Here is a 21,265-nt window from a genome sequence, read left to right as displayed (position 1 = left end):
ATCTTCACACAAATCCGTGGATACAACTGATTTAAGGTTTCATATTTTCACACAAGACTGCTTCTTCAGTGTCTACCCTGACACAACCAGCATCTCCCGGTAGAAATCTAAACTTTTATGTCAAAAAATAATACCTCATTTCATAAAAAGACAAGTTTATGCACTATATGCCAGATGTCTTGCAGTTGAGGATTTTTAAAGATGGATGCAGTAGACTGAAGATTTTCAGTTTGTATTACCAGGATTTCCTTCTGTGCTTAACCACAGGGGAGCCAGGAAAAAACAAACAAGCGTACAAACAAACAAACAAAAAATAAACAAATCTACAAACAAGCATACAAATATGTAAAGAAATAATAAACAAACATACATCCTGGCGCCCCTGTGCTTTAACCAGTTCCAGGAGAGTACAAAAAAGGTGATTGAATACATTTGGATATAGATCAAGGCCAGCTCTCTATATCACAACTGCTTTGGAGATAAACATACACATGCATCATATTGTCACAAGACTTGGCCAATCTGGCTTGTATAGCACACAACCTGACACTGAAGATCCACGTGAGATCTTGGGTAGATACAGGTACCGAAGACATTGAAAAATTAGCTCTCGCCACAGAGAATAAGCCAACAATAATACCATATGCACCTTGTCCACTCTAAAATTGCAAGAATTTTTCCGTCTTTAGATGAGAAAAGAACGGTGATAACTCAAGGTTGGGATAAATCTAAACTCTATTCATGTTCCTTGTACATGAAGATGCAATGAGCGAGTAAAACAACACAACACACTGACACAGTGAAAATATTATAAAACAACACACAGTGAGAACATTTTAAAATTTCAATCCTGTTTATTGTCATATGAAAAATGTACAGTTTCCTTTGCCGAAGAAAAAGGGAGCAACAAATACGAAAGTGGAAACAGAACTGCACCTAGGTCATATTTTAACCTCACAGAATTACTTTTCTATTATTATTTATAAAAAAGGCCCGTAGCTTTTCAACTGTAGTACTTTCACAATGGGTTCAAAATTTGGAATAAAACAGCTCTCTTGTACTGTAACATGTTCACAGACTGACTGATCATTCAACCGATAACAATTCATCGTCATTTGGAAAGCTTACTGACAGGGTTGTCCTTTTGAATACCATACAAAATTTTCATTTTTTCTCTCTTGGTTGATCCAAATCCAAATCCATATACACTTTTAGTCCTGACAAGTACAAAATTCCTCGCAAAAAATAAAAACTATTTTTGTCATTCTTTCTATGACAGCTAAGACAAAATTAGTCGACAAAAATTTGTAACGTCTAGAGTAGCACTACATATCTAAAATAGGCAACCGCTAATAGGCCAGGTATTACAAAACATCTGGAGGAGCGTTTCTGAACAGAGATAATTTTTTTACATGCACTATGAGAAATTTGGCAGATATAACACACTGAAATTTTGCTTTAAATTTTTACTCCGAAAGTTTACCACGTTCTCGTAATGAGATGATCAGGAAAAACATGTACATTATTGAAACACTTGCATAAAATCCAATAACATGAAGGAGAGAACAAAATGTCAACAATTCCTGAATAACAAAACTTGGTTTGAAGATTTGTATGTGTGGACCCATAACATTATTAAAGGATAAAAATTTTGTCATTACAAATTCTCAAGGCAACATCCACCGTTATTTATGAACATGTAAAAAAAACAAGGAGAATGAATGAAAACAAAAACACAATGAGCTCCATGCTGAATTGAGATTAAAGATTATCATTTTAAACATCCTGTATAATTTCTGGGAATGACAAAACTAATCATTACAAATGATAGGAGATATTGGCAAAACCTTGTATGAAAATGATCGACCTGGGTCATTACCATGACGACCATCAAAGCTCCTTTGAAGAGTAAAATACGACTATATCAGGTTACAAGTGAAAATACAAGAAGGGTTATGTATACTCTGTTTAAAATTGCAAGAATAAGAAGAGAAATGGGTGCTGTTTGAAGGTTGACTCTCCCCCAATCTTGCCAGCCAGTATTTCTTCTCCTGTCGCTCTCTCTTCGTTCAATCTACCATTTACTGAATCTAGAAAAGCTTCCCTGAGTGTTCCCGGACGCTGCAGATGAAACACTATTTTTAGTTAGGGCACATTCAATAGCATAGAATGAGAAAAAAAACCACCATGGTTGTATCGTTTATCCATGATAGCATGAGACTAAAGGTAGTATGTGCTTCAAAACTGATTTTCATTTATAGCAGAGCTAAAAAAAGTGCAGGTAGCTTTTCTAAAATCTAAATGACTGTAAACTAAACAGTGATGCAGTAGCAATAGGGCTTGTTTTAGTCTGTCACTAGCCATGCTTAATGTTACATGGTCCCTGATAAAACATACAACCAACACCTTTTTTACTGTTAAATATCACACAGTACTGTAGATTTCCCATAATTCATTGCGATTTGTATCCTCGGAGATAACTGAGTGAAGTCTACTATGTCTCCCATGTGTAGACAAATTCACAGACTATTTATCAAAATTTTGAAAACGTACTTTTATGCACACCATTCTTCTCAATTCTCATTTGAAATAATTTGGAAAATTGTGCATAATTGAGAGAGGAGATAGCATTTTTGTGAAATTTGCCAGAGATTGTGTCCTCAGCCATACAGAATAATGTGATGGAAAGTAGGGAGGCTAGTTGCACCTGTTTTATGAAACAAAAGGATATTGATTTTTTCCAATGGAAATGACAAAAGAAATTTGCACGCTAAGTTTTCTCAGAGAATGACCCCTTCAGTTCGTCATAACTTGCTGCCTAAAAAGTATGGCATTTGTAGTACCTGCAGAATGTGACTTTTATGGTTGTATAGTGGTTTTCACTGAAATATCTAAACGTACTTTTACTAGATATTATTTAAAAATCATTCTGATGCTGCACACTAGTGCTTACATGCAGAACTGAAAAAGTTTTTAGAAAAGTAACCTTCAAGGATACAAATCAAAGAGTATTGTGGGTAATTTATTGTACTGTGTATCACGACATTAACCGCTTATTTCATTTATTTCAGCTTTTGACAGTTTTAATGGCGGTTTTGTTCACCACAAGTTCAGCTTTAATCTACTAATACACACTGCTCTGCCTATTTCATAAACCTCTTGGCACAGTTATCTAGACACCAGACCCTAAAGACAACCAATTTTCCCTAATTCCACGGCCACAGAATCCACTGATTCTTGTTCACTGCATTCCCAACATCCTTTGTGTTTTGTTGTCATTTTCACACACAGTAATGGATGACTGTGATTTTTTGTTTGTAAGCTAGCAACAACAACAAAATCACTAGTCTTCCATACCGTGAGTGACATCAATTGATTGCCATGGTGATTTAGGCTATCCTGGCACTGACTGAGTCCCCCAGAAGCATTTGCTTTCACGTATGTCATTGACCCTCTTATGCTGATCTAGCCTTCACACACTGCTGCACACCCGTTTCTGCCACTGATGTGGTTCAGTCAGAAGAGAAAAGAAGCCTAATGGACCAAACCACTCATAAAAAAGAGGTAAAAACCATGTATTGTCCCCATTAGGTCCACCCAGGGGACTTCGGATATGCTGTCGTCATTTGAGCTCTTTTGCAACAAATGACAGTGGAAGTCTGGAGGTGTGAACTCGCATAGAATGACGAAGGTTCGTTTCTTCCACAGGGTCAGGAACGCCCACAGATCACCACATAATGACACAGCATGGTAGCGCTGTACAGTATTGGCAAATGTCAAACCGATAGCAGTATGGGCTTTGATTGGCATGATCAAAGCCACACAGGGAGCTAACAAAGACAGAGATATCGAAGAAAAGAGAGCCCAAGGGATGGTGAAACATCACATCAGAGAGAGAAAGGGGAGGGAATACCCCCGCTAGATAGCTGGATACGTCATTGTCTAGCATGCAAAGTCTTCTGATGTCTTTGGCAAGAGATAAAAAGGTTGAATGTGGAGTTGTCCAGGAGATATGGGAAATATGTAAAATTTCAAAAAAAGCAGATTTTACATTATTCAACCCAAAATTTAATGGAATATCCTGCGCCTCTGAGAAAATCCACTTCATTTATTATCTGCTCACCAAACACCTCTAAATTACCATCCTCTCACAACCCTGCCTTCCCCAATCGCCCAAGTGAAATACAGCGAGGGGATTCCTGACCCAAAACACACACAAGAACCAAGGACCCATTTCAAAAGTATTTTCTGATGAACCAGAATGAAAACTCACATGGCAGTGAAACAAAAACAGGCCTTTACAGGCTCAGTGACTGAAGCTTTTGACAATTTTTTTCTCAGCTTTTGTTGCATGTGTAAGCTACAGATTCTATGTCTACTTCCCATAGTGTGTTGAAATACTCAGTACTCAGTGTGTCACCGCTGACTGTATGTGTGTAGCCTGGATTGTTAGTGTTGAAATCAAATTCAGTTCTAGGACTTGAATTTACTTGTAAACAATAAGCCATGCACTTCACACTCTGATACGCCGTGCTGACAAACCAAATACTGGTTTTCAAAATGCTGTAGGCAGTACATGGTAGACAAAATAGTTGATACATGGATCAAATATTTCAAAAAACTGTCAAAAGTTAGTTGCTGTAGCTTTTAACACTTTGAGTGCTGTCATTTTTCCTACCAAAATTTTAGTGCAACATTTTACCAATTTTTATGAATTTTTCAGTAATTTTTTTGAAAATTTTAGACCAAATGGACTTGTCATGTCATTGGCTACAGTTTTTCATCAAAAGTTTGGCAAAATTCTGAAAAAAATTTGACTGGGTACATTTTACTGTGGTAAATAAACAAAAATTTACTTTGGTGCTCAATGGGTTACGGGGACTGTTGTGATCACAAGCAATGAACGCTTTTGTCTGCAGGAGGGAATGGATTAGCATAAATGCACACAGATACACAAAGACAGAAAGAGAGGCATGCATAAACAATACAAATGAAATCGAGAATGCTTCTATATACAGGGAGTCTATTCACCTGTTCTGCAGGAGAAACTGTGCATTCTGAATTTGATCCGGAGATCCAGTGATGGTGATGATGCGGTCATTTGATCCCGGCAACGGCTCATCTATCTTGATTTTGGCTGCCGAGTCCTGACGTATCTGACGAATGCGGGAACCGCCTTTGCCAATGATGGAGCCTGCCAACTGGAATGTGATGAAAGAGAAGTAAATGTGACGGCCACACATGGAATGAGTAATGTCTCTGGACTTTCCAGGGATTGTGCTTTCAATTCCAGTGACATTATCTTGTCAATATTCACACATGGAAGTCCACTTTCTGAACCAACTATGCAGTGTTTTGCCCAGGAATTGTAAAGGTGGGACACAGTGTCCCATGATTGTCAAAATAGGGGGACACTTAGTTTACAATAGGGGTCAATGTGTGAGCGAAGAACGCAAAGCAAAGTCAAGTCACCAAGGCAGAAAGGTATACATTCATTTTAAAATTAATATTGCTGGCCGTCTCCTATAATGGTTTGTGACAAAGTCATTTTAACTGGTTGTATTTACAGTTTTGAATTGTAAAAAAAGACATCATTATGATAAAATCAATTTCATGCACATTTTCTTTTATTGTGATTCTTGCCAGTGACTGCATTGCATGTGTTTTAACAGAAATAAAGAAGATGTTTCATTACACTTATGACTCCAGAACTAGAAGTGGTTGAAGACAATAGTTTGATGCACACTGTAACCTGGTTTTTATCATTACTGCTATAAAGTTCTCTTCTTTTTTATAATTGCTCCAATGACTGGCAATTTTCCCTGAAAATTGCAAAAAATAAAGTTTGAAAACACAAATATCTGAGAGAACTCCTTGATCCTCATGATAGCACTAGCACATTGCCATAAAGCTGTTTTGACAAGCTAGGTGGTTCTTGTTAAGATCAGCTACAATCGAGCTAGGGGGTCTTGACTATATAAGGAATTTCAGCATGGTGACCTCGATCTCTCTGGCCTGCAGACGACCGGAGAGTTGTATGAGATTCCTTCTGGGAGAATTTAAGGCAAATTACTACTTTGAAAGTCAGGGATATATAGTGTTTCAACAAAATTGTGGGGGTGATGATATTTTTAGGTGAAGTCATGAGCTTCCAGTACACCAAAATACACGTACAGTCAATTCCGTTTGATGCCATGTTACCGGGCTAGTATAGTGACTGAAAATTTGATTCTCCTTACTTCACTCCATGCTTCACTGTACTAGCATATACATGTATTTACAAGTAAAAGTTTCATTCAAAGTTGGTGGTCAATAAAATTTGCTTTTTATGAAAAGTTTGTTGTTCTTTTTACAAGCCTTCCGCTTCCGAAATCATTGCCTGGTTATCGGGATCGTACGTGGCCTCAGGTATTGAGTCTGTCCCCAAGGCTGCAGGGCTCAGTGGACGCACATCGCCTTGCTCATATGAACCCTGAATCGTAAACTGTAACAAACTAACTGATTTTCCAATAGCGTTTACATTGTGACGAAAAAAATAGACGAAATTTTAAATGTTTCATTGTCTCAATAGAGAAGCAATAACCATGGATGTGGGGTTTTACATCCATGCAATAACTGTACGGACTATCAAGTATGTAATTCGGTAGCTAAAAAAGTAGTCTCTCTGTGGACACTGGACTTACAATTCTAGCCCTGATTTTAGTGCGTCCCTGTGACCCATGTCCAGTATTTTTGCGGGACATTGTTGCTAATTTTGCGTCAAAAGACGCAAGAACGCACTCTGGGCAAAACACTGACTATGCGCCAACACACAATTGACAGAGCGACAGAATAAAATATGAAACATTTCTTGGAAGAGGATATTATAAATAATGATGGGAAATGGATTTGAGGACGAAGGCTGAAGATTCTGCTTGAGGCTAAAGTCGGCTTAATCTATCAGACTTGACTGAAAGTTTGCACGGATTCAGTTCAGAAGACAAATGGTGAAAAAAGGAGCACAACAACAAATCAATAATAAGCAGATCAGTAACCATGATCAAACAGCAATGTTAATTAGTTTTGGAGACCTATTACCCTACTGATATTCACGATTTTATTAATTCACATATGTGTGAGGGAGAGTCTGAGAGGAGGCTGGGGTGGGGTCTAATAGGGGAAACATTACTATAGATCTTTGTCTGTGTGTATTGATATCAGAATGACATGGAAGGAGGGGGGAATAATACGGTGAAAGGTTAATATGATCTCTGAATGGGTGCATTTACGACAGGGTGACATTTTTCAGTGTTCATTTAGCTTGCTAAGCCATGAGTTAAAATCTACACGGGTAATTTTCAAAGGAGTAATATATGTACCGGTACTTACATCTTTTGGGATTGTAACTTGAGTTGAGGTAAACTGGTTACTGTTGTATTGATCCATGCCGTCTGGAATGCAAAGAGAAAATACGTGCGTCACATGACCTACTCTTCGCAATAAAATGACACACACACGCAGTGGAGCCAAAGACAGCCATAGACATTCTGGCTCCACTCACATTCAGGTTCAAAAGTCACACTGTCACACATACTGGCTGATCATGCTTTCTGTACTAGGTACCGCTAAGTATGACAGGGTATGATAGCACACACAGAAAGACAAAATTTAATCATGCCAAGGTGATAACAATACCTTAGCTGAGTAAGAATGATAAATAAAATACAAGCAATCATGGGAATTCCCTATAATAAATGAATTTCTCATGTACAAATGAGTTTCAGGAAGGGTCATTTTACTTTCTGCCTTCATCCTCTTTCTAGAGTATACACTTCAAATATTTATAGAGCTACCTAGACATTTATTGCCAAAAACCTAATCTCAACAAGTCATTAATTTTGAAACAGATTCGCATAAATGTGACGATGTATTTTTTTTTGTACAATATTTCTGCCTTTCACTGGAGCTCATAACAATAGTCCTACAACACTACAAGACAGCAATCTGAGTCAAAAGCTTACCATTGTCATAGCTTGAAACATCACTGAAATTTGAACCACCAACCTGAAAGGTAAGAGAAATCAGTGTATAGTTGTAAGATAGAGAGTGGTCCAACAGAAATTAAAGGGTTGGAATACATGGCAATTACTGTTGTTCTCCCTGTGTTGAACAAATGTGACATGTTTCAAAACTCAACATTGGGCACTTTGCTATGCCATATCTAATTCTACACACCAAGGGGCAGTCAACACACACCAAATTTACCATAATTGACGGAGTCGGCATCTACTTGAACGATATGATTTTTTCATGAAAAGGTCATGTCGCTAAACTATTCGCATTTTTTTCCATGAGTTGCACTGCAATAGGAATCCTCAATGTTCACTTTCTTTCTTCCCGACTAGAACACAACACGGTCAGAAAAACCCATATTTATATCAAATTGTCTTGCACAGTGAAATCTCGTGATGTCCATGTGGACTTACACGTTCTATGTATTTTGTCAATAACATTGCATGTAATGAATTTGTCAGCCCTAAAACAACGTGCAAATTGCTCCCACTGGCTATAGCACACCAATGGTAAACATGCCCTGAATAAACCATGAACTTCATGGATGAATGGAGAGGATTCCTGCCCCCTCTCCCCAACAGTGTTTCGTCTTTTTCATGAGTGTGTACTACAGAGTGTGTTTTATCTTTACATCAACCCTGAAACGCACACCCTGCTTTGTAAATCTCTGGAGATTGCTAAGCAGACACTCAATCTAGAACATACTCATTTACTTTCATCAATCATTGCGGAATCAATTTTGAAAATGAAATGATTGCTTCATGAACACCGGATCTGTGCCACCGAAGAGCGCCATAACTTGAGAAACGGCTGAATTAGTCACGGCTTTGATATGGACATTTTTAAGGCTACACAGGATCTTGTGAAGCGAGAAAAACTCACTTCAATAAGAAAGAAAACACACTTGCTAAACCAGATATCAGGGACCGGAGCACAGATTACAAACCAGTGATCGCTGAGACATGGTTTACTGAAGCCAAAGTCTGACGGATGCTCTGTCTCTGTCAAGATGCTCTTGATATTAAAACTTTGCCCACAAGCATTACAGTTCAAGGATGTACGGACATCAAGATGGATCACAGACACTGAATATCTCAAAGAATGGTGGCATAAACTAGCAACAAACGGAAGGAAAATTCTCTATGTACATGATTCAGACAGAATTTTTTAAATTATTTACTGATTTGGATTCAGGGAAGGTTGTTGATGGGTGGTGTTCATCACTTTCTCAAAAGTAATTTAGTGCGTAGGAGGTTTTTTTCATAATTTTTCACCTAGCTGCACCTAAAAATATTCTCGCCAAACAGAAAATGTTATTGCTTTGGTCAACAAATAGTTTCTTTCCTGGTGATATTAAAACCCATGAGGTGTTCAAATACTGCAATTATGCAGAACTTCCAATATTTGTTTTTAATATCAAACACAATGTCCAGATTATGAGGCCGTTTCACAGAACTTTCTACCACTGACGTGGCTAAACCATTTGTTACAAAAATTTTTGTGACTTGGCACTTAGTAAAGGAATAAAATCATTAAAAATTCATAAAAGAAAGGCAAATTCCAAGGGGTAAAATTATCAAACTATGAAAAAGTTTGAAACAAATCAGAGATACATTTATTACCCGGGAGATTGATATTCCTAGCAAATCTTTGATTTCTTAACCGTATCGATAACTCAGTTTAATGGAAATTTATCTTAGCAAGCACCGATTTCACTATCATCGTATTAAAACTTTGCCTTCTATTACACACATTCTATTACACACATTCAATTCATCCAAGATGGGCTCTGTTTCCTCCAAGAGACAGACAATGACATTTTTGGAATGAATCTGATGTATGCATTGATATTTTATGCTTCCTGAATGATACGTTTGGTTCCAGAACCATGACACAACAATGTCATCATATAAAAAACAAAAAAAAAAAAGGTTACAAAACGATTGTATATAACATAAGTTGGTAGTATGGTAGTATTTCTGCACCAGACATTTAAACAGAATCAAGCCTTGTCACTGTTTAGTCTTTTAATTGTGCCATGAAGATGTGAAACTGCCACTGTGCCTATGAATTGCATTTATAATACTATGTTTTGTGATGAATGATGGGTCATGTTGCATTTGATGAGATACTATATTACTGAACAATTTACAGCCATGAACAATTAGACTTACCGGATCTTGAGCAAAGTTTTGATTGTAACCCTGGGAACTGCAAAACTCATCTCGGCTGCTAAATCCAGACCTGAGAAGAAAAGTGTTCATGTAATGGTTTACGATGTCTTTTCATGTACACTGCAGTTACTGAATAGTCAATGTTGAATTGAATAACTAAAGAAACTAGCTCACATAAACATATTTCGTTGATATGGTAATCATGTAAAATTAAACAAACCCTAAAAAGGCAGGAAGTTGATATAAACAAACTTACCCGTAAGAGAATGAGCCTGCACCGCCTCCACCTCCTCCAAGACTGCTGCGTCCACGAACCCCACCTCCAGAGCCTCCTCGGCCTCCTCGCATCATCGGGGCCCCTCTGTTGAACCCTCTTGGGCTGGTTCTTGGTGGGGGGCCTCCTCTCATTCCCCCTCTTGGTCCCCCACCTCTTGACGGTGGTGGACCCATTCTTCCCCTGGGCCCACCACCGCCACGGCCACGTCCGCCACGTCCACCACTGCCTCTGCCCATGTCATCATAAGCGCTGAAACCACCGTACTCATATTCGTCGTGGCAGAAGGGATCGTACAGTTGTGAGACTCCTTTGATAGGTGTCTGAAAGAATATTGAAAGCATATAACATCTCAGAACAGACGGATAAGTACTCTGCTTGCAGTAAATAAAAACTAGGAAGTACGGTCCTGCAAGCAAAATGAAAAAGCTAGGTGCAGTATAAATTGTAATGACATGGCAACAGTGACATCATTTCAGGAAGAAATGACAGTCAGTTATATTCACACAAATAATTTATTGCCTCTACAGAACACACAATGGGCTTGCATCAACTCACAAAGAATAGTCAGTAAAAAGTCTTCATTTTTTTAAATATTTGTACAAAAGCTCATTGCAGTGAGAGTGAATTAATCATTGATTATAGGACCAGAAACAAACACGAATAATAAAGACTCTGCATTTTGTTTTTTACACTGACCTGAGTTTAGAGTGTATGAAACTGAACTGTAAAATGCAAAAATACGTACACCTTCCCCTACGTCACTCATCTGTTTTCAGAACAGGCTGGTAGTTAACAAAGGAGAGATTGTGAACAACATGAGAAAAACTTGCTGTCATTGACCACGATACATTTTCACAAATGATCTTAAACAACCAATATTCTTTTTACCTGATGTAAGAGATTCAGTATGGAGTTAATGCACTCCACCACGACCTGCGGTCTTCCGTTCATCTGCACAACCCTTTCAGTAGAGTTGGGGCAGCATTCTGAATACACCTTAATATTGGAACCAGTTTGCTGAAAAATATCGGAGAGGGGGAAAAAAATAATGAATAACAATACAGTAGTTTATCAAATATCTAGACTTGACCCCTCCGACAAATATTGGCTGAAAAAGATGACCAAATCACCTGCATTGACAGTCAGGAAATTACACAGAGAAAATTTCCAATTTTTTTCTCTTTCATGATTCGTGAATTCTCAGCAGAATATCATAAAAGGCCCGCCCACGCAGTTATTGATAAAAGACTGCAAGGAAAATGTGTTATAGATGAAGTCACTTTTGAACCTCCTTGGCATAGAATGAAGGTCTGCTATTAAACTGGCAGTGCGTCCATGTATACGAGATATTCTGTACATGGGTTTTTACATATCATATGACAAGACACTGAAATTTGAAGGGCCTTTCAGGGGTCAGAGAACACCAGCCTTGGCACAGAAGAAGAGATTGCAGTTTACAATTTCTACACAAAGACAATATTGGATGACGACAAAAGAATTAATAAGACACGACACGTCTCAATTTCAGTGAAATTTGAGCCAAGCCAGGCTCCTTGCAAATCAAGAGGATCCGTGTTAGCATAGATTTATATGCTAAGAAGTACGAAGAAATAAACAGAGCCGCTGGGAGTGATGAAACATAATTCTGTAATCAAAATGTGTACCTTTTCCACGCGCTGATAGAATGAAGACCACCACAAATGATTCGCAAGTACGTTTAAATGAGAAAACTACACAAATAAATGAAAAGGTAGATAAAGATGAAAGGGACGGCATGCTGAACCGAATTAACCAATTTGTAATATTGCCAGGCACGATGGGTGGCCACAAAGACTAGTACAGAATTAATTTTCATATTTATTTCCTGCATTATATATCAAGGAGATTATACCCGTTATCACAGCAGACTTTGTTCATATGCTGGACTGAACATCTAACTTTCCCTATGAATGACCACAATTCTGCAGAATAGAAGTGAGAGTACGTGCATGAACCAACAATCACAACACCAATCTCCATACAGATGCTTTCAAATCCAAATTTTTACATTGGTTTTCTCATCAAAAGAGTCCCAAAACGAGCAGAAAATGGCAAAAGAATAAACGTTTTCACAAAAAATAAAATACATCAGCGAACTATATTACACAGTTCTCTTGAAAGTTCAAACCAAGCCATGCCGTGTAATATGACTGGGAGGTGTCCAGTTTCCCTGTACCGAAACATACACACGTATGACTAACACTCACTGACATGATCCACATCAAAGAAATCCACAAAGGTCACTCTCGAACAGATGGAGGTCAGGCGATATTTTCTGCATCACAAAGTAGTCCATATGATCTCCACTTCCAGCTTTGATTGAATAATATCAACACTGACACAGGGATTAGGCAGAAATGATTGGGTCACAAACCTAAAATGACATCACACTGACGACCACAATGAATAAAACATGCCTGGCTATTTGTAATACGCTCCCAAGTGAGAAACACTTGGCTTAACGTCATTGATAAAATGCACGCACCTCAGCGGTGTTGTACACGGATACTAGTTTTTTAAAGTGGGAATTAAACACAGGGACATATGTTCACATCATGTTCAGGTTTGCATACATGTAATTACTTTCATCTATGCAAATGGTCAAACACAAGTATACAAATTTACCATCGAAGAGATCAGCAGAATGATACACTTGATGTACGGGTACACATGAAGATACAAGCTAGGGACATGTACTCGTTGAAACACAAACATTCCTACATATTTATCTATGTATCCACACAAACACACACACACACACACACACACACACACACACACACACACACACACACACACACACACAGAGGAACAGGCACAACAAAACAAGGATGTGCAAGAGCACAGACTTCATATAAAATCTTCACTCGATCCCATACATTCAAAGTTGAAACATATAGGAACTACTGTCATAAAGGCTTGAAGAGATTCACATTCTTGTATATGCAGGACAGACAGAAAGACTGGCACACAACACATTCAGAGCGATCAATGACACCTATACAACTCTAGAGATACACATATGCAGTTAAATACAAGTGTGTCTGTGTGTGTGTGTGCATGCGTGCGCATACAGACAACAAGACAGAAAGGGAAAGAGAGACACACAAAAACACAAACTTACACAGGCAAATCTTTCAGCAGGAACAGAAGTACAATTGTGGCACAAGGTCAAAAATTGAATTATCTACTACTCCTCACCTCTCTGAGTTCCTTGATTTTAAATCCAGCTCTTCCAATGATGGCACCGGCTTGACTCTGGTGAACTAGCATTCGCAGCTCACAGTCGAAATTCAAATCCTTAAATTTCTGGTACTGGAAGAGAAGAAAACAAGGTTCAATCAGACTGCCAGGAAATTGTCAACGTATGAAGTACACATGGCGTATGATTAAATGCAAAGAAAAATATGTTTGTAAATGCGATATACATGGAAACAAAAGATTTAATATTTTTGTAGTGAAAGGATGATTAATATTGCACTGTTCTGATTATTTTTACATCTTCTTACAGTCTGGCTGATTGATTTCTCTGTTCAGAGAAAAGGTGACTTTCTCATGCTACATGTGACTGATGAGAGTCAATTATGCAAATGATGTGTTCTAGTCTCTGCCTGTAGGTGAGATTTGAATGGGTATGGTGGTATCCCCTGTGTAAATACCTTGCCAGTTTCTTGTCATCCAGAATGATAACAGCTTTAAAGCCAGCATTGATTGAGGGTGTAGGCGGGTGGGTGGGAGTTGGAGTCAAAACCGTCACTTTTTGCAGCCCAGCTACAGGGGGAGAAAAAGTGCACTTACCTCCTCAAGTACAGGGATGATGTCAAGCAAGCATTCCAAAACAGTGTCCTGTTTGGCTGCAATAGTCAGGATTCTGTCGATTTTGCCGAGCAATCACCAAGCCAGGGAGTCCACATCGCACAGCAGACAGCAAGATAATGCAGAATAGAAAATGAAATAGACCAACGTTAGTACTGCGACAATGGTGCGACCAATTTTTCAAATTTACCAAAACTTGCCACACTGTAAACTTTTCCCCCCTTAAATCAGTTGATTGTACTTTCACATTAGGTAGTATGAATTCTATCACATAGGAGCAATTTGATTAAACAATTAGTGTGCAAAATTCAATTTGTGAGAATTCCCCTAAATCTACAACATTAGGTTTGGCTTTTTACTACTCAACGTATCCAAGCAATTACTGCTCTTTCATCGGAACTATTTGATTAAACATGATAAATCGAGTTGGAAAACTTGAAAGCTAATATAATGCAACAGAGAAAAAAAAAGAAACAAAAAGGAAAGAAGAAGAGAGAAGAGAATAGGAACATTACACAAAAACCAAAAAACAGCACATCACTTTAGAATCACTAAAGTTGACGAAAGAAATAAAATAAAAATCAAATTACACGAAAAGATTTTAAAAATAAAATTTTCCCCTTGGCAGAGTGTTACAGTCCCAACCCCAGATAAAGGATGCTATTTTGAGAAAAATCTTGGCACTTCTAGGAAATGTTCTTGTGTCAGTCCGTCTTTCCGTGTTAGGTTTATATGTATACATGTCCCCACCCTTATTTGAGAATTACGGGGAATCCCGATATAACACTAGAAGTCTATAATATATAAAATATGGGCAAGAGAATCTACACACTGGGACGTACCGCTCTGGCCCACTGCAGTCGGGCACTGTGACTGTTGCATTGTACTGGATGGACGTGTGGAAGTAGCGGAACAGGGATTCGGACACAACAGAACGGGCCACAGTGGTCGGGTCGTGTTCCAGAACAGGGCCGGGGACATGGCATTGTGGGCACAGATGTTGGCGGGCCGTCAATCATTGATGGCGTCGTGTTGGGCAAGGCCAGTAGAACAGAGTCAGTTCATATCAGAGTTGTGAGCGTGCAATATGGGGGAACAAACAAGTAAAAGAGAAGGGATTCATGGGCATAAAGGGCACATTGGGCAAAATATATAATTCAAATATAGAGTCAAACTACATGATAAAACTGGCATAAAAGTATCATAGAATTCAAAGCAGAATATAACGAAGCGTCACAAATATCATAATGCGTATCTGATGCTGAACTGATTTTTAAAGTGATCCATTCACTAGGAGAAATTAAAAATGGTCGAGACTAGCGACTTTTCCAGGGTATCTTCTTTTTTAATACAAATTGAAATTTTCAACAATGAATTGCGTCACCTACCGAGGTGGTTTCCAAATTGATATTATGTGAAATTTGAATTACCACTGGCATAAAGAATTTGACTTGGTCATCGTGCAGATGTGCAATACGCCTTTTTCGATATTTTTGAACTCAACAACAGAAAATAAAGACATAGCGACGAGTCAAAATTGCAACACAACATGACACAAGGTATCAACATTAATAACTATCACAGAATCAATGGGTGCGATGAGATGCGTACACTTTAATCACCAATGATACTATACTGGAAGCTGCCCCTTGTGAAATGCTGGCAAGCTGGACCAAAGGGCACGACAAAGGCTGTAATGAACCGCGTGCAAGTGTGACAGTCGAAAAATAAAAAAGGCAAGAAATAGGAAGGCTGAAAACCAGCAATGCTCTGCTTAGCTTCACATGGACAACATTACCGCCTAGTGATGAAATGTTAGATTTAGAAATAATCCTGAGCATTAATCATATCCTTTTTTTTTATCTTTTATCAACAAATAAATCCTTTAGACAAAACATGCAGCAAATGTGAGATGAGATGTCTGTCTTTCTTCTTCTTTTCTTGCAAGAAGTATCTTTACAGCAAAAGTGACATTTTTTGGTGATTATGGATAAGCTCCATAGCACAGGGATTTAGATGAATGTGCGCTAGTATAGACACTCACCTCTGTCCGCAAGCGTTTGATATTACTCCCTCCTTTACCTATGATGGCACCAGCGTTCTGTAACAGAACAATAAAGGGGAAAAAGGAAAAGATTCCAATTAATATTTAACATACATGTATACAGTATCCATTGTTTTGCTAATCCTTTGACATGCATGCATATCATCCCTATCAGTATTGGCAATAGCCAGGACTTTTTGAAAGTAGATTTGCAGAGCTGTTCACCCAGTCAAAATGCCTTATGTTTATTAAACACCACACTGCCGCCTTTGGTAATTTTTGAAATACCATAAAAAACAAACAGAAGCTGTTATTAGCATTTGGATGTTTGGGATATCAAATCAATATAAGAGCTAAGTCACTGCCTTTGTAAAATAACACTGCACTGGTGATATAATATGCCAACACCAACAAAAAAATAGGTGCCATTTTTCCATGCTGTGGGTATTCTGTACAATGATCAGGCTACCTGGGTTTAAATTGTCTGGACTTCAATTCAATATTCCTGGTGGATTAGAGGTATTTCAATTCCCATTAAAGTATTTATGAGACTGGCTGGTATTTCCTGGATACAAAGCTATCATGGCAGCCATGCCTCCCTACAAGGTCATCACTGCGGAACAAGTCTCTTTCTTTTTAATACTATAAGACTACAGGCACGTTATATCTTCAAAATTTCATAACAGAAGTTGTACTTTTCCCAGCGCATAATTTGACGGTCCGTTTGACAAAAACTGTGACGACTTTTAAAACGGTTTTTGTTTACAGCACATATGAATGGTAACGATGTTGATCATTAAAGGGCTGTCACAATGATGATTTTCCAAGAGAAATGATAATCACTCCAAATTTGTATCAACTAGATACTGCACGAGTTCATGATTACACTCATGTAGTGAAGAAAACTGGCACACATATACATCAATGTTGCCAGAAAGAATAAAATGATGAATATCTTAAATCTAATTTTAATGCAAACATTGAGCACATACATTTTGGAGAGCTAAGAATATCTGAACGGTCGGCAGGTAGTCTCCATCCTTAGTTTCTATATGCTTGGAGTATAGATGGATGTTAAAATGTCGGATGTGAGGTTAGCCAAAACTGCTTACAGTAGGCAAGACTTTTTTAACATGCATTACATATTGTGTGAATTTTCCATTTGCAGTGACAGTGGCAGGAAACGGGTTAATAAATAATCACAATTAAACAAAATCACCTGTCGGCGATTTCTTAATGTATCGCTCTTTTCATAAACTCCTTTAGATGTCATATGCTTTTCAACTGTTTGCAAGCCACATATTTAGAGGAAAAAAGTCAGAATCTTTCCAATGTGAATGTGAATGAAATGGCTGGGGTTAATAGCTCTTTTGAGACTGATGCACTGATGGGATCTGTTGAGCCGAGAGGCCAGGGACCAAACGAAATTCAGAATCACACCGAATATTCGCTGTTAAGTAGCACCGATACGTATACATCTGCACAAAATGTGGATACCCTGAATGGAAGGTGTCGATGCCGGATCCTTGAAAAGAGAAAGTCATTCCTTGCTTCAGTGCATTCACGGGTAAAAGATTTTGGCTGTCAGGTGGTAGTTGGCCTTCAAGCACTGTGCTTTCACATGCAGACACTGGCTGTCATTAGAGTTGCAGCAAGATGTAGGTGAAGGGAATTCAAGCATAGTAGGGGAACTGAAAAGCAAATGCAATTCACACTATCCCCTGTCACATGCAGGCACTGAGTCGCTGTAATTCAGCGGCACTGACGATGAACACTCCAAAAGAGTCAGAAGTGATCATGCCTCTTGTTGCTATTCAGTAGATTCCTTTGAAGTTCTCTCTCTCTCTCTCTTGGCACTAGCAGCCAGTAACTCATTTATTCCCTCATGAAGTTGCTTGACGAGTGCTCACAACAGATGCATCGCCGGTTATTTTCAATACCTCCATTCTTCTCTTTTTTCTCCCCTTCTTTCGTCTGTGACTGCCGCATCCAGTGTATTTGGCAGCGAAGTCGGTCCTCCAACCCCCTTCAACCATCAAAACCCGTTCTGCCTACACTCCATTTCACAATTGCCTCTCTCATTTACCTCCCCAATTTAATCTCGTTAAGCAAATTGATTGGCTCATTATCCTTATTAGACATTATTGTATGTATAACATTTTTGTCAATCAGCCATGAATTCTATGGGTGCTTTCTAATATTGTCGGGGGCTGCAGAAACCCTCTTTGTTTAACTCCCCAGTGGTCCACCTATTTCCGCATTCAACATTTCCAGTTTTCTTCTGATCATCCCAATATCTACACAACAACAAAAAAATTTGGCCTTGTAACAAAACCGACCGCATAATTGAATAGTAAGCTGTTGCCTTGTCACTGTCTTGTCTAACCAAGCCCATTATGCAGCTATTTACAAGATCAACTGCACTCCAGTCTGCAACTGCCTCCAGTCCCTGAACACGTCACTTCACCACATCACAGTTTTAATACCTCTCTATCGCTTCTTCATCATTGCAACAGCAGTCTATTTCAAAATACATCTACGCATCTTCTAAACCAAATCATTCAACCTTCCTAAATACAAGGTCTGCTGGCAAAAATATCACCAAGTAAAAAATAATATCAATGGTTGAAATGTGATTTCAAATTATCATTATATCGTCATATGAAAATCTGACTTTGCCTTCCAATTTCAAAATGTCATGTAAATTTTTACACTCTCTTTTCAGACCCTCTCTTTCAAATGAACAATATTAACTCATATTGACCTGCTAAACATATACACAGTCAGTAAATATTCTAAACTGTAATACAGCCCTTCATTCCCGCTAGAGCGACACACATGAAACCTACATGCCTTGTAACTGTCTTGCTGTCAGCCCTTTTTTTTGACAACCAGAATTAAAGACTAATTAGTCACGCCAGTGACAGAAGAAAAAAATTCATTCATTTCGTGGTCAAGAAGAATATGCATGTTGATGAGAAAAAAAACCAATCCATTAACGATATTATGGTGATTAAAAATAATAAAATATTGAAAGCTTGATCCATTCAATGGGTCATTAATCATACTAAAAACAAAACTGATAAAAAAAACAGAGACAAAATACAGACTGAACACAAAACAGGGTGCACACTTCAATAAATGTTTAATTTATTTACCAGGCAATAAAATGTTTAAAATTGTGGCTTCCCTGTGTGCTCATTAGAATGCGAAGAAAACATGGCAATCATTAGTCCTGAAAAGCTCATCAAACTGCAATTACATGGCTGACTTGCTCGCCCTAATCTTCACCACAACAATTGCATCAGCACTGAAATACCTCTCCCCTTTGTCTGTGGCTCATTGCTTCATCACAGGATATTAAAATTGTCATTGTACCACCACCAGTCTGTTGGTTTTCTGAGCTCCTCTCTTGTTGGCAAAAAGAAAAGTTTCCACAAAAAAAATGATTGAAATGGCATCCAAACACAAGATCACAGCCCCCAGGGAGTAATAATTGCTTTTTATTCCTCTGTCGTGTGCTGGAAGTTTACATCCTGATTCAAATTACATTTTCCCGACACAAAATGAATTTTCTCACGGAAAAAAATAAATTTCTGCCTGGCAAAAATGGCGGCAGTTAGCACACATTTTTGAAGCAAGGTCGGTCCTACACAGTCCTTACGAAGGATTTCTGGAGAACGGAGATAGGCGAATACTGACTGTCACGAGTAATCACTTTGAGAGATCAGGATCTACGGTAATTGGTTTGTTTCCAATCTGCACTCATCAGATTGGCCATAAATGGTCACATGGGAAGACGTTGATAACTGAAAGTGACATGTTGATTGGTTGCTGTGAAAATCATACGACAGATGACTGGTCAAACCACTTGGCGCCACATGTCACTACCTGATTGGTTGAAATTGTACTGTTTCCTTACCTTGCTTTGGAGGAGGATACGCAGATCAACTTTGGGACCACCGCCATCTCCTCGGGATCTCTTGCCACTGCCGCTGACTTCATCATCTGCTGGGCGTTTGTTACCTAGTGATAGAACAAAAACATGGACATTTAAAAATTTAGAATATGCATAAATCCAGACACTTTGAATTGGTGCAATGATTGATAAAGGCACAACATGTTATGTTATCGCTATATCTGTACATGAAAAGTAGAAATTTATCAAGGTTAAGGCAAAATTCTGCACAATACTGTAGGGGGTTGTAAAAAATGAATTATGTTGGATTGCAAACTCGCAATGCAGACTGTGTGTATTAATGGGCAATTTACAGTGTGAGAGGCAGCATTGACACTGTATTGGCATGGTGTGTGACTTGCTCTGTATTAACTGCCATATACAGAATTACAATTTATTCTTGTCATAAATCAAACCACACGTTCTTTACACACAGGTCATACGGAATTCTCATCATGTTCAAATCTGGAACTATTACGTATTCAAAAAACGTTCAAATCTGTGTCTAAGAACCATCCGTTCACGAACGCACTCCGTGTGCCACTCACTCCGAGATCCTCATCTCTTTGAAGTTCTACCATTTCGTCTTCATAAATGTTCATTAAAGGACTCATGAAAGGCAACGGCCACCGTTGGCAGCCAAGGCAAACACTGGGTGTTTTAATAAGCAGAATAAAGCACCTGTTTGCCCACAGACAATACAAGTTGCTGCCGCTCGTGACAGTGACATGCAGTCAGTCCTTTCAGCAAATGGCAGTAATTGATCACTTTGCCACAGAACAAACAACTCGCGCTCAGCGGACTCGCAATTCCGACTATCAACTAATGGTAAGTTATATGAATGTATTTGAGCTGAAATTATCAATTCTGCCAAGTACAACATCAAAGACTAGATGGATTCACAT

General features: G+C 38.5%; 1 protein-coding gene across 7 annotated transcripts in view; it reads right to left on the bottom strand.

Moving 5' to 3' along the window:
- Window positions 1–834: 834 nt before the first annotated feature.
- Window positions 835–21,265, bottom strand: part of LOC139121718 (heterogeneous nuclear ribonucleoprotein K-like) — a 60,899-nt gene continuing 40,468 nt past the window's right edge. For 4 of the 7 annotated variants that reach the window (XM_070686835.1, XM_070686834.1, XM_070686836.1 and 1 more), the window contains 12 exons: window positions 20,325–20,428; window positions 16,403–16,459; window positions 15,201–15,244; window positions 14,341–14,413; window positions 13,744–13,857; window positions 11,392–11,520; window positions 10,483–10,823; window positions 10,227–10,296; window positions 8,001–8,043; window positions 7,369–7,430; window positions 5,032–5,201; window positions 835–2,121 (listed from right to left, as the gene is read on the bottom strand). In XM_070686835.1, coding sequence (XP_070542936.1) covers window positions 2,091–2,121; window positions 5,032–5,201; window positions 7,369–7,430; window positions 8,001–8,043; window positions 10,227–10,296; window positions 10,483–10,823; window positions 11,392–11,520; window positions 13,744–13,857; window positions 14,341–14,413; window positions 15,201–15,244; window positions 16,403–16,459; window positions 20,325–20,428 — 1,238 coding nt within the window. In that variant the 3' untranslated portion in view covers window positions 835–2,090. Of the gene's footprint in view, window positions 2,136–5,031; window positions 5,202–7,368; window positions 7,431–8,000; window positions 8,044–10,226; window positions 10,297–10,482; window positions 10,824–11,391; window positions 11,521–13,743; window positions 13,858–14,340; window positions 14,414–15,200; window positions 15,245–16,402; window positions 16,460–20,324; window positions 20,429–21,265 lie in introns of all 7 variants that reach the window. The other 3 variants (XM_070686832.1, XM_070686831.1, XM_070686829.1) reach the window with 1 other exon arrangement.

The sequence above is a fragment of the Ptychodera flava genome, chromosome 21 (assembly GCF_041260155.1).
Source record: "Ptychodera flava strain L36383 chromosome 21, AS_Pfla_20210202, whole genome shotgun sequence".
In the NCBI taxonomy this organism is placed as follows: domain Eukaryota; kingdom Metazoa; phylum Hemichordata; class Enteropneusta; family Ptychoderidae; genus Ptychodera; species Ptychodera flava.
The sequence above is the reverse complement of the archived record's forward strand: the minus strand, read 5'-3'. Positions and strand labels throughout refer to the sequence as shown.